This window comes from Conger conger, chromosome 15 (assembly GCF_963514075.1).
Source record: "Conger conger chromosome 15, fConCon1.1, whole genome shotgun sequence".
Lineage (NCBI taxonomy): Eukaryota > Metazoa > Chordata > Actinopteri > Anguilliformes > Congridae > Conger > Conger conger.
In genome coordinates, this window is record NC_083774.1 from 19,956,868 (window position 1) to 19,969,218 (window position 12,351).

At 44.3% G+C, this 12,351-nt stretch overlaps 1 protein-coding gene across 1 annotated transcript in view; it reads right to left on the reverse strand.

The window, feature by feature from the left end:
• Positions 1 to 331: 331 nt before the first annotated feature.
• Positions 332 to 12,351, reverse strand: part of tshz3b (teashirt zinc finger homeobox 3b) — a 39,478-nt gene continuing 27,458 nt past the window's right edge. The window contains exon 2 of the mRNA XM_061222065.1: positions 332 to 5,026. Within this exon, the coding sequence (XP_061078049.1) occupies positions 1,782 to 5,026 (3,245 nt within the window). The 3' untranslated portion in view covers positions 332 to 1,781. The remainder of the gene's footprint in view (positions 5,027 to 12,351) is intronic.

The following is a 12,351-nucleotide window of genomic DNA, read 5'->3' on the forward strand; positions in this document are numbered from 1 at the left end:
AAATACTAAAAGCACCAGTACGATTACCTCACACATACGTGGATCTATAATGCTAAATGGTGTCTATGATGCCGTCTATGACCTGTGGTCCCTGTATCCTGGGCTCATGTAAATGCAGTGGATTCCTGCGGCCAGGGTAGCCTAAAGCAGCGGCCCTTCACTAAGAAACCCAGGGATGTTCACCAGCCCCGCCTCCCCTGCCAGGGCCTGCCACCCAACTCAGACTTGTCTTACGACCGTCACCGGGAACCACTGAATGCAATTTCATTTTTATGTGCTCATTAGCCACAGCACATTGCAGACAAAAAACACGGAGCCCTGACATGCAGAATTATTGCAAAAAAACATCTTTTAATGCTGCTGTAGAAAAAAGGTTATATGAAGTCATATAATGGGTGCTTCATTGTCAACAACAAAAAACAGGGCACAGAGTGCATAACAGTGTCTGTGCTGTTTACATGCCAATATTTTACACATAGATTTTCATACGCTGTCAGCTGTCAGTTACTTCTGCAAATGAACTGCCAAAAATGTAGGAGAACTGTCAATCAGTGTGCTGGTAACCATGGTTACATTTCATGTCCATAAAAGATAGCTGCAGTATAGAATTACGGGAGAGCAATTAGACAGAACAAAAAAAAGTTACCAATCTAAAAGGCATTCTACAATGTGAAATGACAACCAAGAGTGCTTATAAATAAGAGGGTACATCATGGAATGCCTCATAACTTTATAAAGTAACATCTTTTGTACAAACTTTCCTTAAATGTTCAAGAAATACAGTACAGCGGTGTACTAGAGGTTTAACCCTTTGAGCACGAGGTGGAAATAAGTTTTATGTGAAAATTTCTATTTATATCATTTGATTAAATAACATATTTATAAAACTATTGTGCAAAACAATTTAAGTAATGTCTTCATATATTGTGCACCAGTATAGTCATACTCCTCTTAAATTAAAAATATAAAAATGATGCATAATTTAGACAGGAACTGGTATATATTTTTATATATACATTTTTTACACAGACCTGAATTTATAAAGGCCCCTGAATTAATTAAAATCAAGACTGCAGTTTTGGATTCAAACATGTTATGCAACATATACACCTGTACAAGAATTGGACATTGGATTGAACATTTATGTTGTCTTTGAGTATCATTTTTATATTTGACCATTTTGCCAATTCTCATATACATTTCCCTATAATATTGGTTTTGGGAACTTAATGTGGAAGTGCTTTGACGTACTCAGAGGGTTAAATGTTAGATGCTGATACCAGCACACTTAGGTCACATTAACAAAAGGAAAAAAGAAAAGTGCACCAGATTTAGTTATTAAATGCTTAACTAAATTGTCCATTAACGCATGCAGCTTAATGCATCTCAGGGATGCAAAGAAACTAAATCCAATTTACACAAATTCCAAACACATACCACTTCATTTTAAATGTTCATTTTTTACCTTCATATTTTTTTCACCAGTAACAACAGCTGATTATGCAGCGCCTCTATATTAAAGACTGTACAATTAGAAAGAAAAGATCTTTAAAAAAAATTAGGGGTGGGTTGGGCCAGAGCAAGTCTCCTCTGGAGATAAACCAACAACATGTGCCGAAACTAAACAGTAGTTTTATGGCATCTTTGTGCAGTTTCTTTCTTAGATTTTTTTTTTGTTTGTTTCTTCCTTTTTGTATTTTTTAAAAACATCACTTAAAAGAAGAGACAGAGAAGAGCAAGAGAGTGAGAGAAACGGAGAGCAGCGGCATCCCAGTCCAGCGCTACTGCTTCTCCATTTCACAAACGAAAAGAAGGTGATCCTCAGGAGACTTCCCGTGGGTCTTGCTGAGGTGAAGCTTGATGGCGTGTTTGCTCGCAAAAGTCCGGTTGCAGAGCTTGCACTGGTAGGAGGCGCCACTCAACTCCTCCTCGGGGGAAGGGGATGGGGACGAGGACAGAAGTTTCTCAGACAGGCCCTTGGCGTGCCGCGCGATCTGGCTGCTGAGCTGGTCGCCGGAGAGCTTAGCCAGGTCCCTCAACCTGAAGCCCAGGTGAGATTCCAGGTGGTTGATGTACGTGGAGGGGGTCCGTATCTGGGAGGCACAGTCATTGCAGAAGAACACAGGGTGACCAGAGTCAAGATTCTTCAGGAACTTGGTCCCACCTGTCCTCCTCAGCTGGTACTTGACATTGGCCAGCCAATGGCTGATGGTGGTCATGGACAGACCGGTGAACCGCGAGATGTGCATCCGCTCTTGAGGGCTGAGGTCAGACATGATGTACTTCCCCTCGGACGTCTGCCGCAGGCTGGCGGCGAACTGGGCCTGCAGGATTAGCAGGTGCTGGGGGTTCCAGTTGGACTGCCGGCCTTTGCGCTTTTGAGCCGGGGAGATCTCCTCCGGCTCCTCCATGGTCGCCCCCTCCACGTCGGACCTCTCCGACAGGCTGGTAGGTGTGGACGACTTTGACGTGTGACTCTCTGTCAGGTTCCTCAGCATGTCGGAAATGTCTGACAGTGCGTTCTCGCGCAGCGGAGAATTTGACATGAATGACACGACTGCGGATGTCTTTGCCGTTGTCACGGCAGATGAGGGAGAGGCAGACGACGACGTCGACGTGGATGACAGGAGAGCTGAACCCAAGGAGCAGCTTTTGTCACTCTTGCCTTTCGTCAAATCTATCGGCTGGTCATTGTTGACGTGATAGAAATAGCGGTCCAAATGCTCAGTTTTTTTGGTCTGCACGGGCGGGGTGGCGACTGCAGCCTTTTCCGCCAGGCTGTTGCTCATTTTGAACAGCATGCTCATGGGGTCCAGGGCTGGCAGGGCAGGCTTGGCAGCCTTGCCCAGGTGCACATTCATGACGGACTGAAGTGCACTTAATGGGTTGACGAAGGGCTGCTCGGGTGGGTGGTCGGTGATAATGGCAGTGCTGCCACACATCGTGGAGGCAGAGAGTTTCACAGAGTCTGTCCCGTTCTCCAACGACTCCTTTGCTAGGCCGTCGCCGTTAGAGTCCTTGTGGCTGCCGCCGTTGCTCTCGGGGGTTTTGGCGTGTCTCTCTTTGGGGGACTCTCCTCGCATGGACTCCCCAGCCTCACTGCTGCATGGGGAGGGTGTGGCATGCCTCAGCGGGGAGGCCTTCACCTCAGGCTCCTTCATCTTCTCCTCCACCTTAGCTACCTTCTCTGTCACCTTCTTTACAAGCTCTTCCATGGCATGGAAGTTGTTTTTGGGCAGAGGGGAGGTCTGGTTGCTGGGAGGGGAGATCAGCGGCTGACTTTTGGTTTGGGACAGGATCTCACCTCCTGTAAACATGTACTTCAGTGGAGAGTTCTTTCCTGAACCCAGGGAGAGTTTCATGATGTTGGGGAGCTGGTATGCTGCGTGGATGCTGGGGTAACCCCCCCAGCTGGGGGCGCCATTCTGTGCTTTGTTGATGGCTGAAGTTACAGTGTTCTCCAGGGACTTGAGGATGTCGAACCCCCCTTTCGGGCTCTCCTCCAGGTCCTCCTCAGTCAAGTAGTGATATTTTGAGGAGATATCAAATTTCTCCTCCTCTTCGTCCGAAATTTTCTTGTCTTTGATGCCAATCTCCTTTGTGCACTCCTCCTCTTTTTCCTCTGTCTTGATCTCCGCACACAGCTTGGGGGAGATGCTGGCAGGCGGGGGAGCGACAGGCGGAGGGGAGAACGCAGTGGCAGCGAGTGGCACAGACTGAAACTTCTCCTCGGCTGGAGTGGTCGGCATGGGCATAGGCGGGGAATCTATGATAGGCTTGCCTTTCTTGATGGCCGAGTTAGTGACCTTTATGAAGTGGCCTGTCACCATCATGTGAGCGGTCAGCTCCTGCAGTGTGTCATGGGAGCTCCCGCACTCCATGCATTTGAGGATCTGGGACTTCCGTGACTCAAACTGCCAGGCATAGCTGGCACCATTCTGGTGCCCGTAGCGGTTATTGGGAGTGATATAGGGATTAGAGACTTTCTGCAGGATATCACTGGGGTCTGTCAGCGATGGTTTGGGGGTCCCCGCCGAAGAGTCCGGGGAGCTTGGAAGGTCTAGCTCAATGGGGGCCCTCTTTCGTGCGGATGAAATTATTTTGGCGGCCACGGGTGTAACAGGCTCCTTAAGAGGCACTTTCTGGTAGTGTTTGGTCTTGATCATGTGTACGCTGAGGTCCTGCAAAGACTCAAAGGAATGGCCGCAGTACATGCACTTGAGAACTTTCTGAGCGTCCTCCTTGCCCTCCATCTCCAAGAGGGAGCGCTTGCGCGGTTTTGACCAGCGCTTGGTGCCGTTGCTGTCCGTCTCGTGGTTATCATCGCGGTAGTGCCCGGTCTCGTTCATGTGCACCGTCAGCTCCACTAGGGTGTCATAAGCGGCACTGCAATCCTTACAACGGAATTTGCTGGCTCCACTGAAGATGGAGCCGTACAGTTTAGTGCTCTGGCGGTACAGCTGAACAGTGCTGAAGAGGCTGGGCTCCGGGTGGAGCCGGCTCTGGGAGACCTGCTGCAGGGTCTTGGCCACGGCGGACTGGTGCCAGTCGTAGCTGCTGCTGCCGCAGCTGCTACTGCTACTGCTGCTACTGCTACTGCTGCTTCGCTGTGGCTTCTCCGCAGCCGGCTGGGTCAGGTTCAGGCTGAGGGACGACCAGTACGAGTTGGTCAGGAAGCTGGTGTAGATGGCCTTCATCTGCTCCAAGCTGTCCGGCCCCACAGGGGCGTCCTCGCCGGCTGCGGCCGTGGTCAGGGGCTCTTTGGCCATCTCCTCCTCATTTTTGATGGAGGCACACTCAAAGTCAGACATGCGGTCGCTGGACTCGCTCAGGTGCGATTCGCTGTCCATTTCGTGGCTGGAGAACTCAGCCGTGGGGGAGCCCTGGTAGACCTGGCCATCTTTGATCAGGAAGTCCTTCTCAGAGCACAAGTACTTGACCGGGGGTTCCTCCTCCAGCGCCGAGTCCTCCGCTTCCACGTCCTCATCCAACAGGGCAGCCTCCCGCAGCTCATCAGGAACATAGGCTGAAAACAAAAGAACAGAGAACCTGTGAGCACTCCCGAGTTAGGAGCTACTATGCTGTACTCCGACGACTAAAGGGGAGCCTGGTAGAAATATCTAACATCAGTGTCCAAACAGAAATCCTGAAAACTCCCCAATTCTGACACATAATAATCACACTCAAATCATTCCATATTATTTGCCATTCCCCTTTAACAACTCTCCCTCCTATATTCATGTTATTTGCCAAGTGAAATAAAGTTTTGTTCCTGCCTTCTTTCTTTATTGCAGGGAGAAATCCTCTCTCTTCAAACATAATTTGCCACCTTATTCTTCTCAAGGGGCAACAGCTTGAAATTAAAACTAAATTTGAAATTAATGAAGCACATTCTGGAGGTGGCATTCATTTCTAAAGTAATAAATTACTTGTATCAACCTCCGAGACAGCAGTTCCTGTCTGTCAATTAATATGTCTTACACTTCTTCTGCCTCTAATGCATTTCCTAACAGACACATTCACCATTTAAATTAAGCATGCATTTTCACTCATTACCAATCCACAGCTCGTATTTTGGTAAATCAAATGAATATATACAAATTTAAACCGCGGATCTCCGCAAATGACAAACACTTATGTACATAATAACAGATTCAAAAATTTGGACAACTTATTTGATTTCCCTCAATTTATGCAAAATGAATTGCAGAAGAAATCTGTGGTAGGAAGTGATTATTCACTGTTTAGGGAATACCCTTCAAATTGACATCTGACCGAGGTTATCACTTCAGGAAAATGAAAAGGTGGTATGAGGCAGGGGAAATGCACCACAGTGAAGGAGTAAAAATGTTTTCATTAGTTTCCTGTTTAATTAAAAATTAAATCATCAGGATGTTAGCGTTAAATTTCAGCTTCAGCATGAAACATTGGCAAAGGTTAAGCTAACACAGTAATCACAGTAAAACAGCTAACAGCTAACACAATAAAAAACAGTAAAACAGTAAAAAGCAAATATGATGATAGTTGTGCTACTATCTTGGAATATTTGCCATAATTATACATCACTGGTTGGCTTGATTTAAGAATCTTAACAGAGCTTTTAGGCACTCATACTTTATGTTTAGTGGCAGTAAAAAAATAAAAATACTGTCTCCTTTCTCCAAAGTCTCATTTTGTGCAAAGAAACATGGGCATTCCACAAAAAGACCCTATGATAAAAAAAATGAATTATGAAAATGAATTTGACTTGAGCATTAACTCCTGTGTACAATTAACAATTTGACCATTTACCACTGACCAATGGTGTTCTTCCTCTTATTTGTTCTACAACAATTTTCCTTTTTTCAAAAAATTTTTTTTTTTGCCCTTGACAATTACCACTTGTAGACACATTTATTTCTCAAAGAAAATACAGAAATATTTACCTAAGAAAATACATAACCTTAATATTTCTTACATAATATTAGATTAATAAACTAATTCCTTTGCATCACAGAATTAAATAATAGCACTAATCTCTAAATAACCCAGGAGACAACTGTGTCCTGACTACCATTTACCTCAATCTTGTGAGTGCCACCTAATGTCTGAAGGCATTTTTCCTTCTATCAACTCAAAATTTGGAATCCCCAGAACCCGCCTGTTTACAACCTTCTCCAACTGCATCAAACCTGCTCTTTCTGACGACGTCAACAAGGAAGCTAAAAAAGGCACTGCCATCACTGTTTTATTCATTTGTTGCAATCGGCAGGGATGTGGACGGAGACGTAGATGTACAAATACACAGAAGCTAAAGTACTGCCGCAATAAAAAGCGTGCCTTCAGGCACTTTTCTGTACACCCTCCCTGCTGTTTAATCTGAGGCTCAAACTGAAATGATTCTGATTTGACGTGTTCGTTTACAAATATTTGTCACACAGAAAAACGTAGAACTAGGAGAAAACAAAATAAACAGCAGAAATAGCAGCTATTTTCATACAGACATATTATATGTTTGAACTAAAAAATACCGATAGTAAGACTATCAAATAGTTGCATGAACATTTTATTTATTTTTTTGACAGGGGTTTTCTAAAATACTGATGTATCTGAGTAAACTTATTTCATTTAGTTACGGAAGACTTTAAGATTCCATTACAAAGTCAAGTATGAGAGTCCAAAGAAAATGTTGACTCTTGTTTTTCCATGTTCTTTCATCAGATGACAGTATACTTGTCACCGTCTTGCTCATTGATTTGTTATTTGTTTTTATGGAAAAAATGTTGTCCACTATGTCATGATAATGACAGAAGTTATAATATTCTGCGATAATGGGAATGAATGCTGTCATATTATTATTCACAACAGCCAGAGAAACCAGAACCAACAGGAAGGAGGAAGCATCTTCTCCCAGAAGCTGGGCCTTCCTTTTTGTATTTAAACTATTTGGATATTTAGCCTAATCATGCTGCCCATTATCATGCATATCTCCAGAGGCTGCTCTGATCACATGAGCGTCTCTGTGCACACACACACACACACACGCACAGATACATGCACACACACACACACACACACACATACATACACACACATACACACACATGCGCGCGCCCGCGCACACACTCTGCCATCTGTTCCAAATCAAGCAGAACGACAGCTGTTTAAGAGAACAATAGTCTCGCCAAGGAAACGGCAGAACTTGACCAACGCGCACATCAAGGCCAACTTCGGATGCTAACACCCCCAAACACAATCCCCATTTAAACATAAACATAACTACACCACATGCTGAGAAGGTTTGCAGGGTTTCATCAATGCAACCAGAAATTTGAACATAACTTCCCAACATGGTAAGCTATTAGTGTCATCAACCCCCCAAAATGCTAGCATAACTGTGCCAGATGGTAACGATGGAGGGAAGGGGCTTGTACACGCAGCATATCTTCAGCTGAATATAATGCCATGGCTATGGTGAGTGTAAAACCTGACCTCGGTGTAATGTCTGCCCCACATTTGGGGTCCTTTTCCCTCACCCAACGTGTGAATAAATCTCCTGGAGTCCGACCTTGCCCTGAACTTGAAGAGACAGGGCACCTCCTGCCATGTGCGCGTTTGTATGAATTCGGTTCGGGGCTCAGACAGACAAACCGCGCAATCTGGCCTTCGGGCCGCGGGCTGCAGCCTGCTGCTGGGACTGCAAAAACACTCACGTGGCCTGGGAGGAACACGAGAGAGAGAGAGAGAAAGGGAGAGAGGGAGAGGGAGCGAGGTAGGGGGGAAGAGAGTATGTTTGGAGAGACCCCAGCATCCTGAAAACGTGGGGAGGTTCAGGCGAGGTGCTGCTGGATGTGGGCCAGGCCAGCCTGCCCAAAACTGACCAGAGACGTGATGTTCTTGCTGGGAACAATATTGAGTTTTCAGACCAGCTTTTCTAGAGACTGGTCAAGCCGTGCAGGTGTGCAGGTAATTAGAAAGGAGGGTGTATGGAGAAAAGGAAAGGAAAAGGAACATGAGAATAACCCCCTAATGTGACAGACATCTGAGAGTGCAGTGTTTCATATTAATATCTTGTGGAGAGCGTATGCAAGACAGAGCTACAAAAACCTACTATGTAAACAAACACTTCCCTTTGGTTGATTCTACAATTGGACAGTTTGAAGAAAATTAAATTAATAAAAAAATATGAACAGCTGATTAAAACACTGGTGCTTTGTCTTACTTACGTTAAACTTTGTATTATATTTTAAAAAAATATTTGAAATGTGATGCATTGTAAACGATGCAGCACCAATATAGTAGTAATAGAAACAATTAATTTTAGGTATGAGAGAATGCAAGAATTTCTTAGAATAAAGCGTTTTATTTTGTAAGAGCTCATTTGTTTAAAATGAAACACAAATCTCAAATTGTACCGGAGTAGCTGGATCTGTTGGAATAACTTTTAAAATTTTGGTAGAGTTTAATTCAGATATTATGCTCAATATTCATGTGCTTAAATAAGGGGATACCTTGAACCATCCAAACTTCATTAGGGATTTGGGGACGAGCTTACGTCTACTGTCACACGTTTATTAAAAACGATGTCAGTCTGGTTAACAGATGCAATGATAGCACAAAGACAACGCAACCACAGATATATGGACCTTAAATCAAAAGCTTCTGATTACTGCTAAGCTGTGTATTGAACCTGCAGTATGCACATCACTACTAATTACTAGCAAGTCTTAGTTATACAGCACATTTTAAAGGCATGTTCAATATGAACACTTTCTACTTGAGCTCTGTACTTAAAAACTGAAGCTTTGTGCAAACATAACTACTAACTTAAATCTGAAACCTCCTTCTCATGTTAGGATAATAAGGGTCCATGGTTTTTATGCTATAGAGACATTTTCTCATAGTCTGGTCTAGAAGAATGGCATGTCAGCTTGAAGCCCTTGAAGATTGGTACACAGCGTAGTACCACTTAACAAACCTCCTGAAGGGTCATGTAAATCAGTAGAAAAATGTGATTGACTGAGGGTCCAGACAACTGGAATAAGTTTGGATGGCTGAGCAACAGTATTCTTCGTGTTTTTCTCTCACACCATCTTCAAACACACTTTTTCCATAACAAAATCATGATGTTTAAAAGAAAGTCCATTTTTCGCACATATGGCAGTGTGGAATTTGAAGACGACACAGGTGTCCCAATCTTCTGCCTTCTCTAACATTTGGGTGTCTGACAAATGGAAAAAAGGGGGGCTGAACATAATTAAACCCGCTATATATAGCATCAAACTCCACATTTATAATTTAGGATATCACTCACTAATGTGTCAGCGACTGCAATGTGTTATCATTAGAGAGAAAATGGTTTGTAGCCTTAAGCTGACAATCTCGAAAACCGAAAGTCTGAAGAATATAAAACACCGCCTTACCCCTTCCCGTCCCTCCTCCCTTTAACTCACCACTATCATGACCCGCGTTAATGAAGTTAATTGAATTTAAGATCAATAATGCTTAATTATTGCAATTTGACATGCACAGACGAATCGGTGGGGAGGCCGGGAATGTGTGTGTGAGTGTGCGGTGGGCCCACAGGGGGTGAGCGCATTACTGGCGGGAGAGAGGGATTGTTCAGGCCTCACATCGATCCCTGCGCACAGGCATCGACCCGGACGTCTGATGAATGGGACCCACTCTCTGAGGCTACAAGTAAACGTTCCATAAGACTACTCTAACCCTTGTCACTGACCATATCTGTTCAGGCAGGGACCATGAAAACGTATTGAGATGGATTAGAATAACCATTGCGGCAGAGAGAGGGAGAAACGAGGGGTGGGGGGGTGACGACACCCTCGGCTGATGGGGTTCGACGAGGCTGGGGAGGAAGGGGTCTCAGATGTTGTGGCGTATTTAAAAGGGGCGCGTGCGCAATTAGCGGCTCCGCTCAGATTGATCAAATTCGCCGGTCCTGTCGAGCATGGAGCCTCCTTTGCTAAACTGTATTCATCTATATTCTTTTAAAAATGCGTGTTATATCGGACAGTTTAAAGAGGTAATGATCTAGAGAAGTTTTAGTCTGTCTGGTCAGTGGAAGCAGGCATGGGCATTTCAATAATTGCATGTATATATTATAACATGAATGTATGATTATGCATTTATTCAGTAATTGAAATTCAGGTTTTTTTATTAATTTATTTTTTAAACAAAACGTCTGTTAATCTTACCACATTGAATCAGAACTACACTCAGTTTTGTCATTCTCAAGGATCGCTTGCCTACTTGCCTACATCCAGGTGGGTGAGTAAAATCTTCTATAGTATAAATCCCCCCCACCCCCTTAAAAAAAAAGAAAAAAAAAAAAAGAATTAATTGAAATCACAAATGCTGGGGGGAAAAAAAAAAAAAAAGAGAAAAAAAACTAAGCAATATATGCATATACATCATGATAGCTGACCATTTATGAAATTTGTAATGACAAAGTGAGTGTCGGTGGATTAAGAAATATAACAGGTTTTGAAATGCTGACAATAAAGCGGTGGCAGTGCAGTACCGTAACTGTAAGATTATGCATAAACACTATTGAGAACAGCGCTAATCACCTCCTTATGCCATTCACTTGAAGGGTGTCTGACAGCGTATTTACATTGCGCGCCGTCGACTGGAGGTGTCGGCTGCGTAGCGAGGATACTTCTGCCTCTCTATTACACCCTGTGGATACAGGCGCTTTCAGAAGCCCTCAAAGTTGAACAAAGATGAGTTCCCTTCGCGTATACGCCTCACAGGCGGGGGGGAAGGGTGAAGGCTACGTTTCCTTGATGAAGAGAAAAAAACCAAAACAAATCTTCAAGTTTTTGTTTTCTTAAAGGCCGCTGTCACTAATCATACATAGTAGCGGAAATAACACGTATGAGCTACGAGCAGGAAGCAATGATGTACAATTAGCTTCACCGCTTGTTTTATAATGATTGGACACCATCTAATATTTTCCCCCATAATTGTGAAATGAATTAAGCGCGCTTACCTACAGCACAGACGTGCTATACAAGGCTTAAATATAAAAATTCTTAATGCCGAAATCCATATCGCAGAAGCACCGTATTAATATTAATTTCAATACAATGCTGAGGACACCAAAATCAACATTTACATTTTTGCCGTTCGCTCTCGAGCAGTGGGCACTTCCAGAGAAGACGTCCATCTTAGTCCGACGCGGTGATTCAGAACGATGCTTTTAATAATTACAGCGCAGGCAACAAACTAATGGGAGAACAGCGCCTCAGAATAAACAGTTCTCAACGTAGATTTGAACTGACTGCGCATACTAAGAAGAGCAACTATCAAATCCTGCACAGATTCTTCGGGGACAGCGAAACGGTTGAATATCAGTTTTTGCTCGCAGGCACTATAAACAGATCGTGAGAGCGAGAAGAAAATGGGGGTGGGGGTGGGAGTGGGGGGGCATATCGGCAGAGCGGCGACAGCTTTGCCGGGGGAACGCTGCAATTACCAGGGTAGAGAGTCACCTCCAGGGCAGGCCGATCCTCTTCAGCTAGCACATCCAGGCCCTGCTGGCCAGCCCCGCTCACCGCGGGGAGCCTGCACAGCACCAGCTATCGTACCTCAGACAGGCTCCGCACCGACACCACACCGCAGAGACAACCCAGCTACGCTGTGCACAACCGGTCACCCGAAAATCAATACGCAAAAATAAAATAAATGACAAAATAAATAAAAAGCTGAAGTGTCAAATTACAGCCATCTAGCCCATTCGCTGAGCTGGGTTAACGTACCAAAACATTTCCCCTGGGTCCTGTCACACACATTAGACTTTCCCCAATAACTTTTATTTTAAACTCTATGTGTTATGAATAAGAGTGAGGT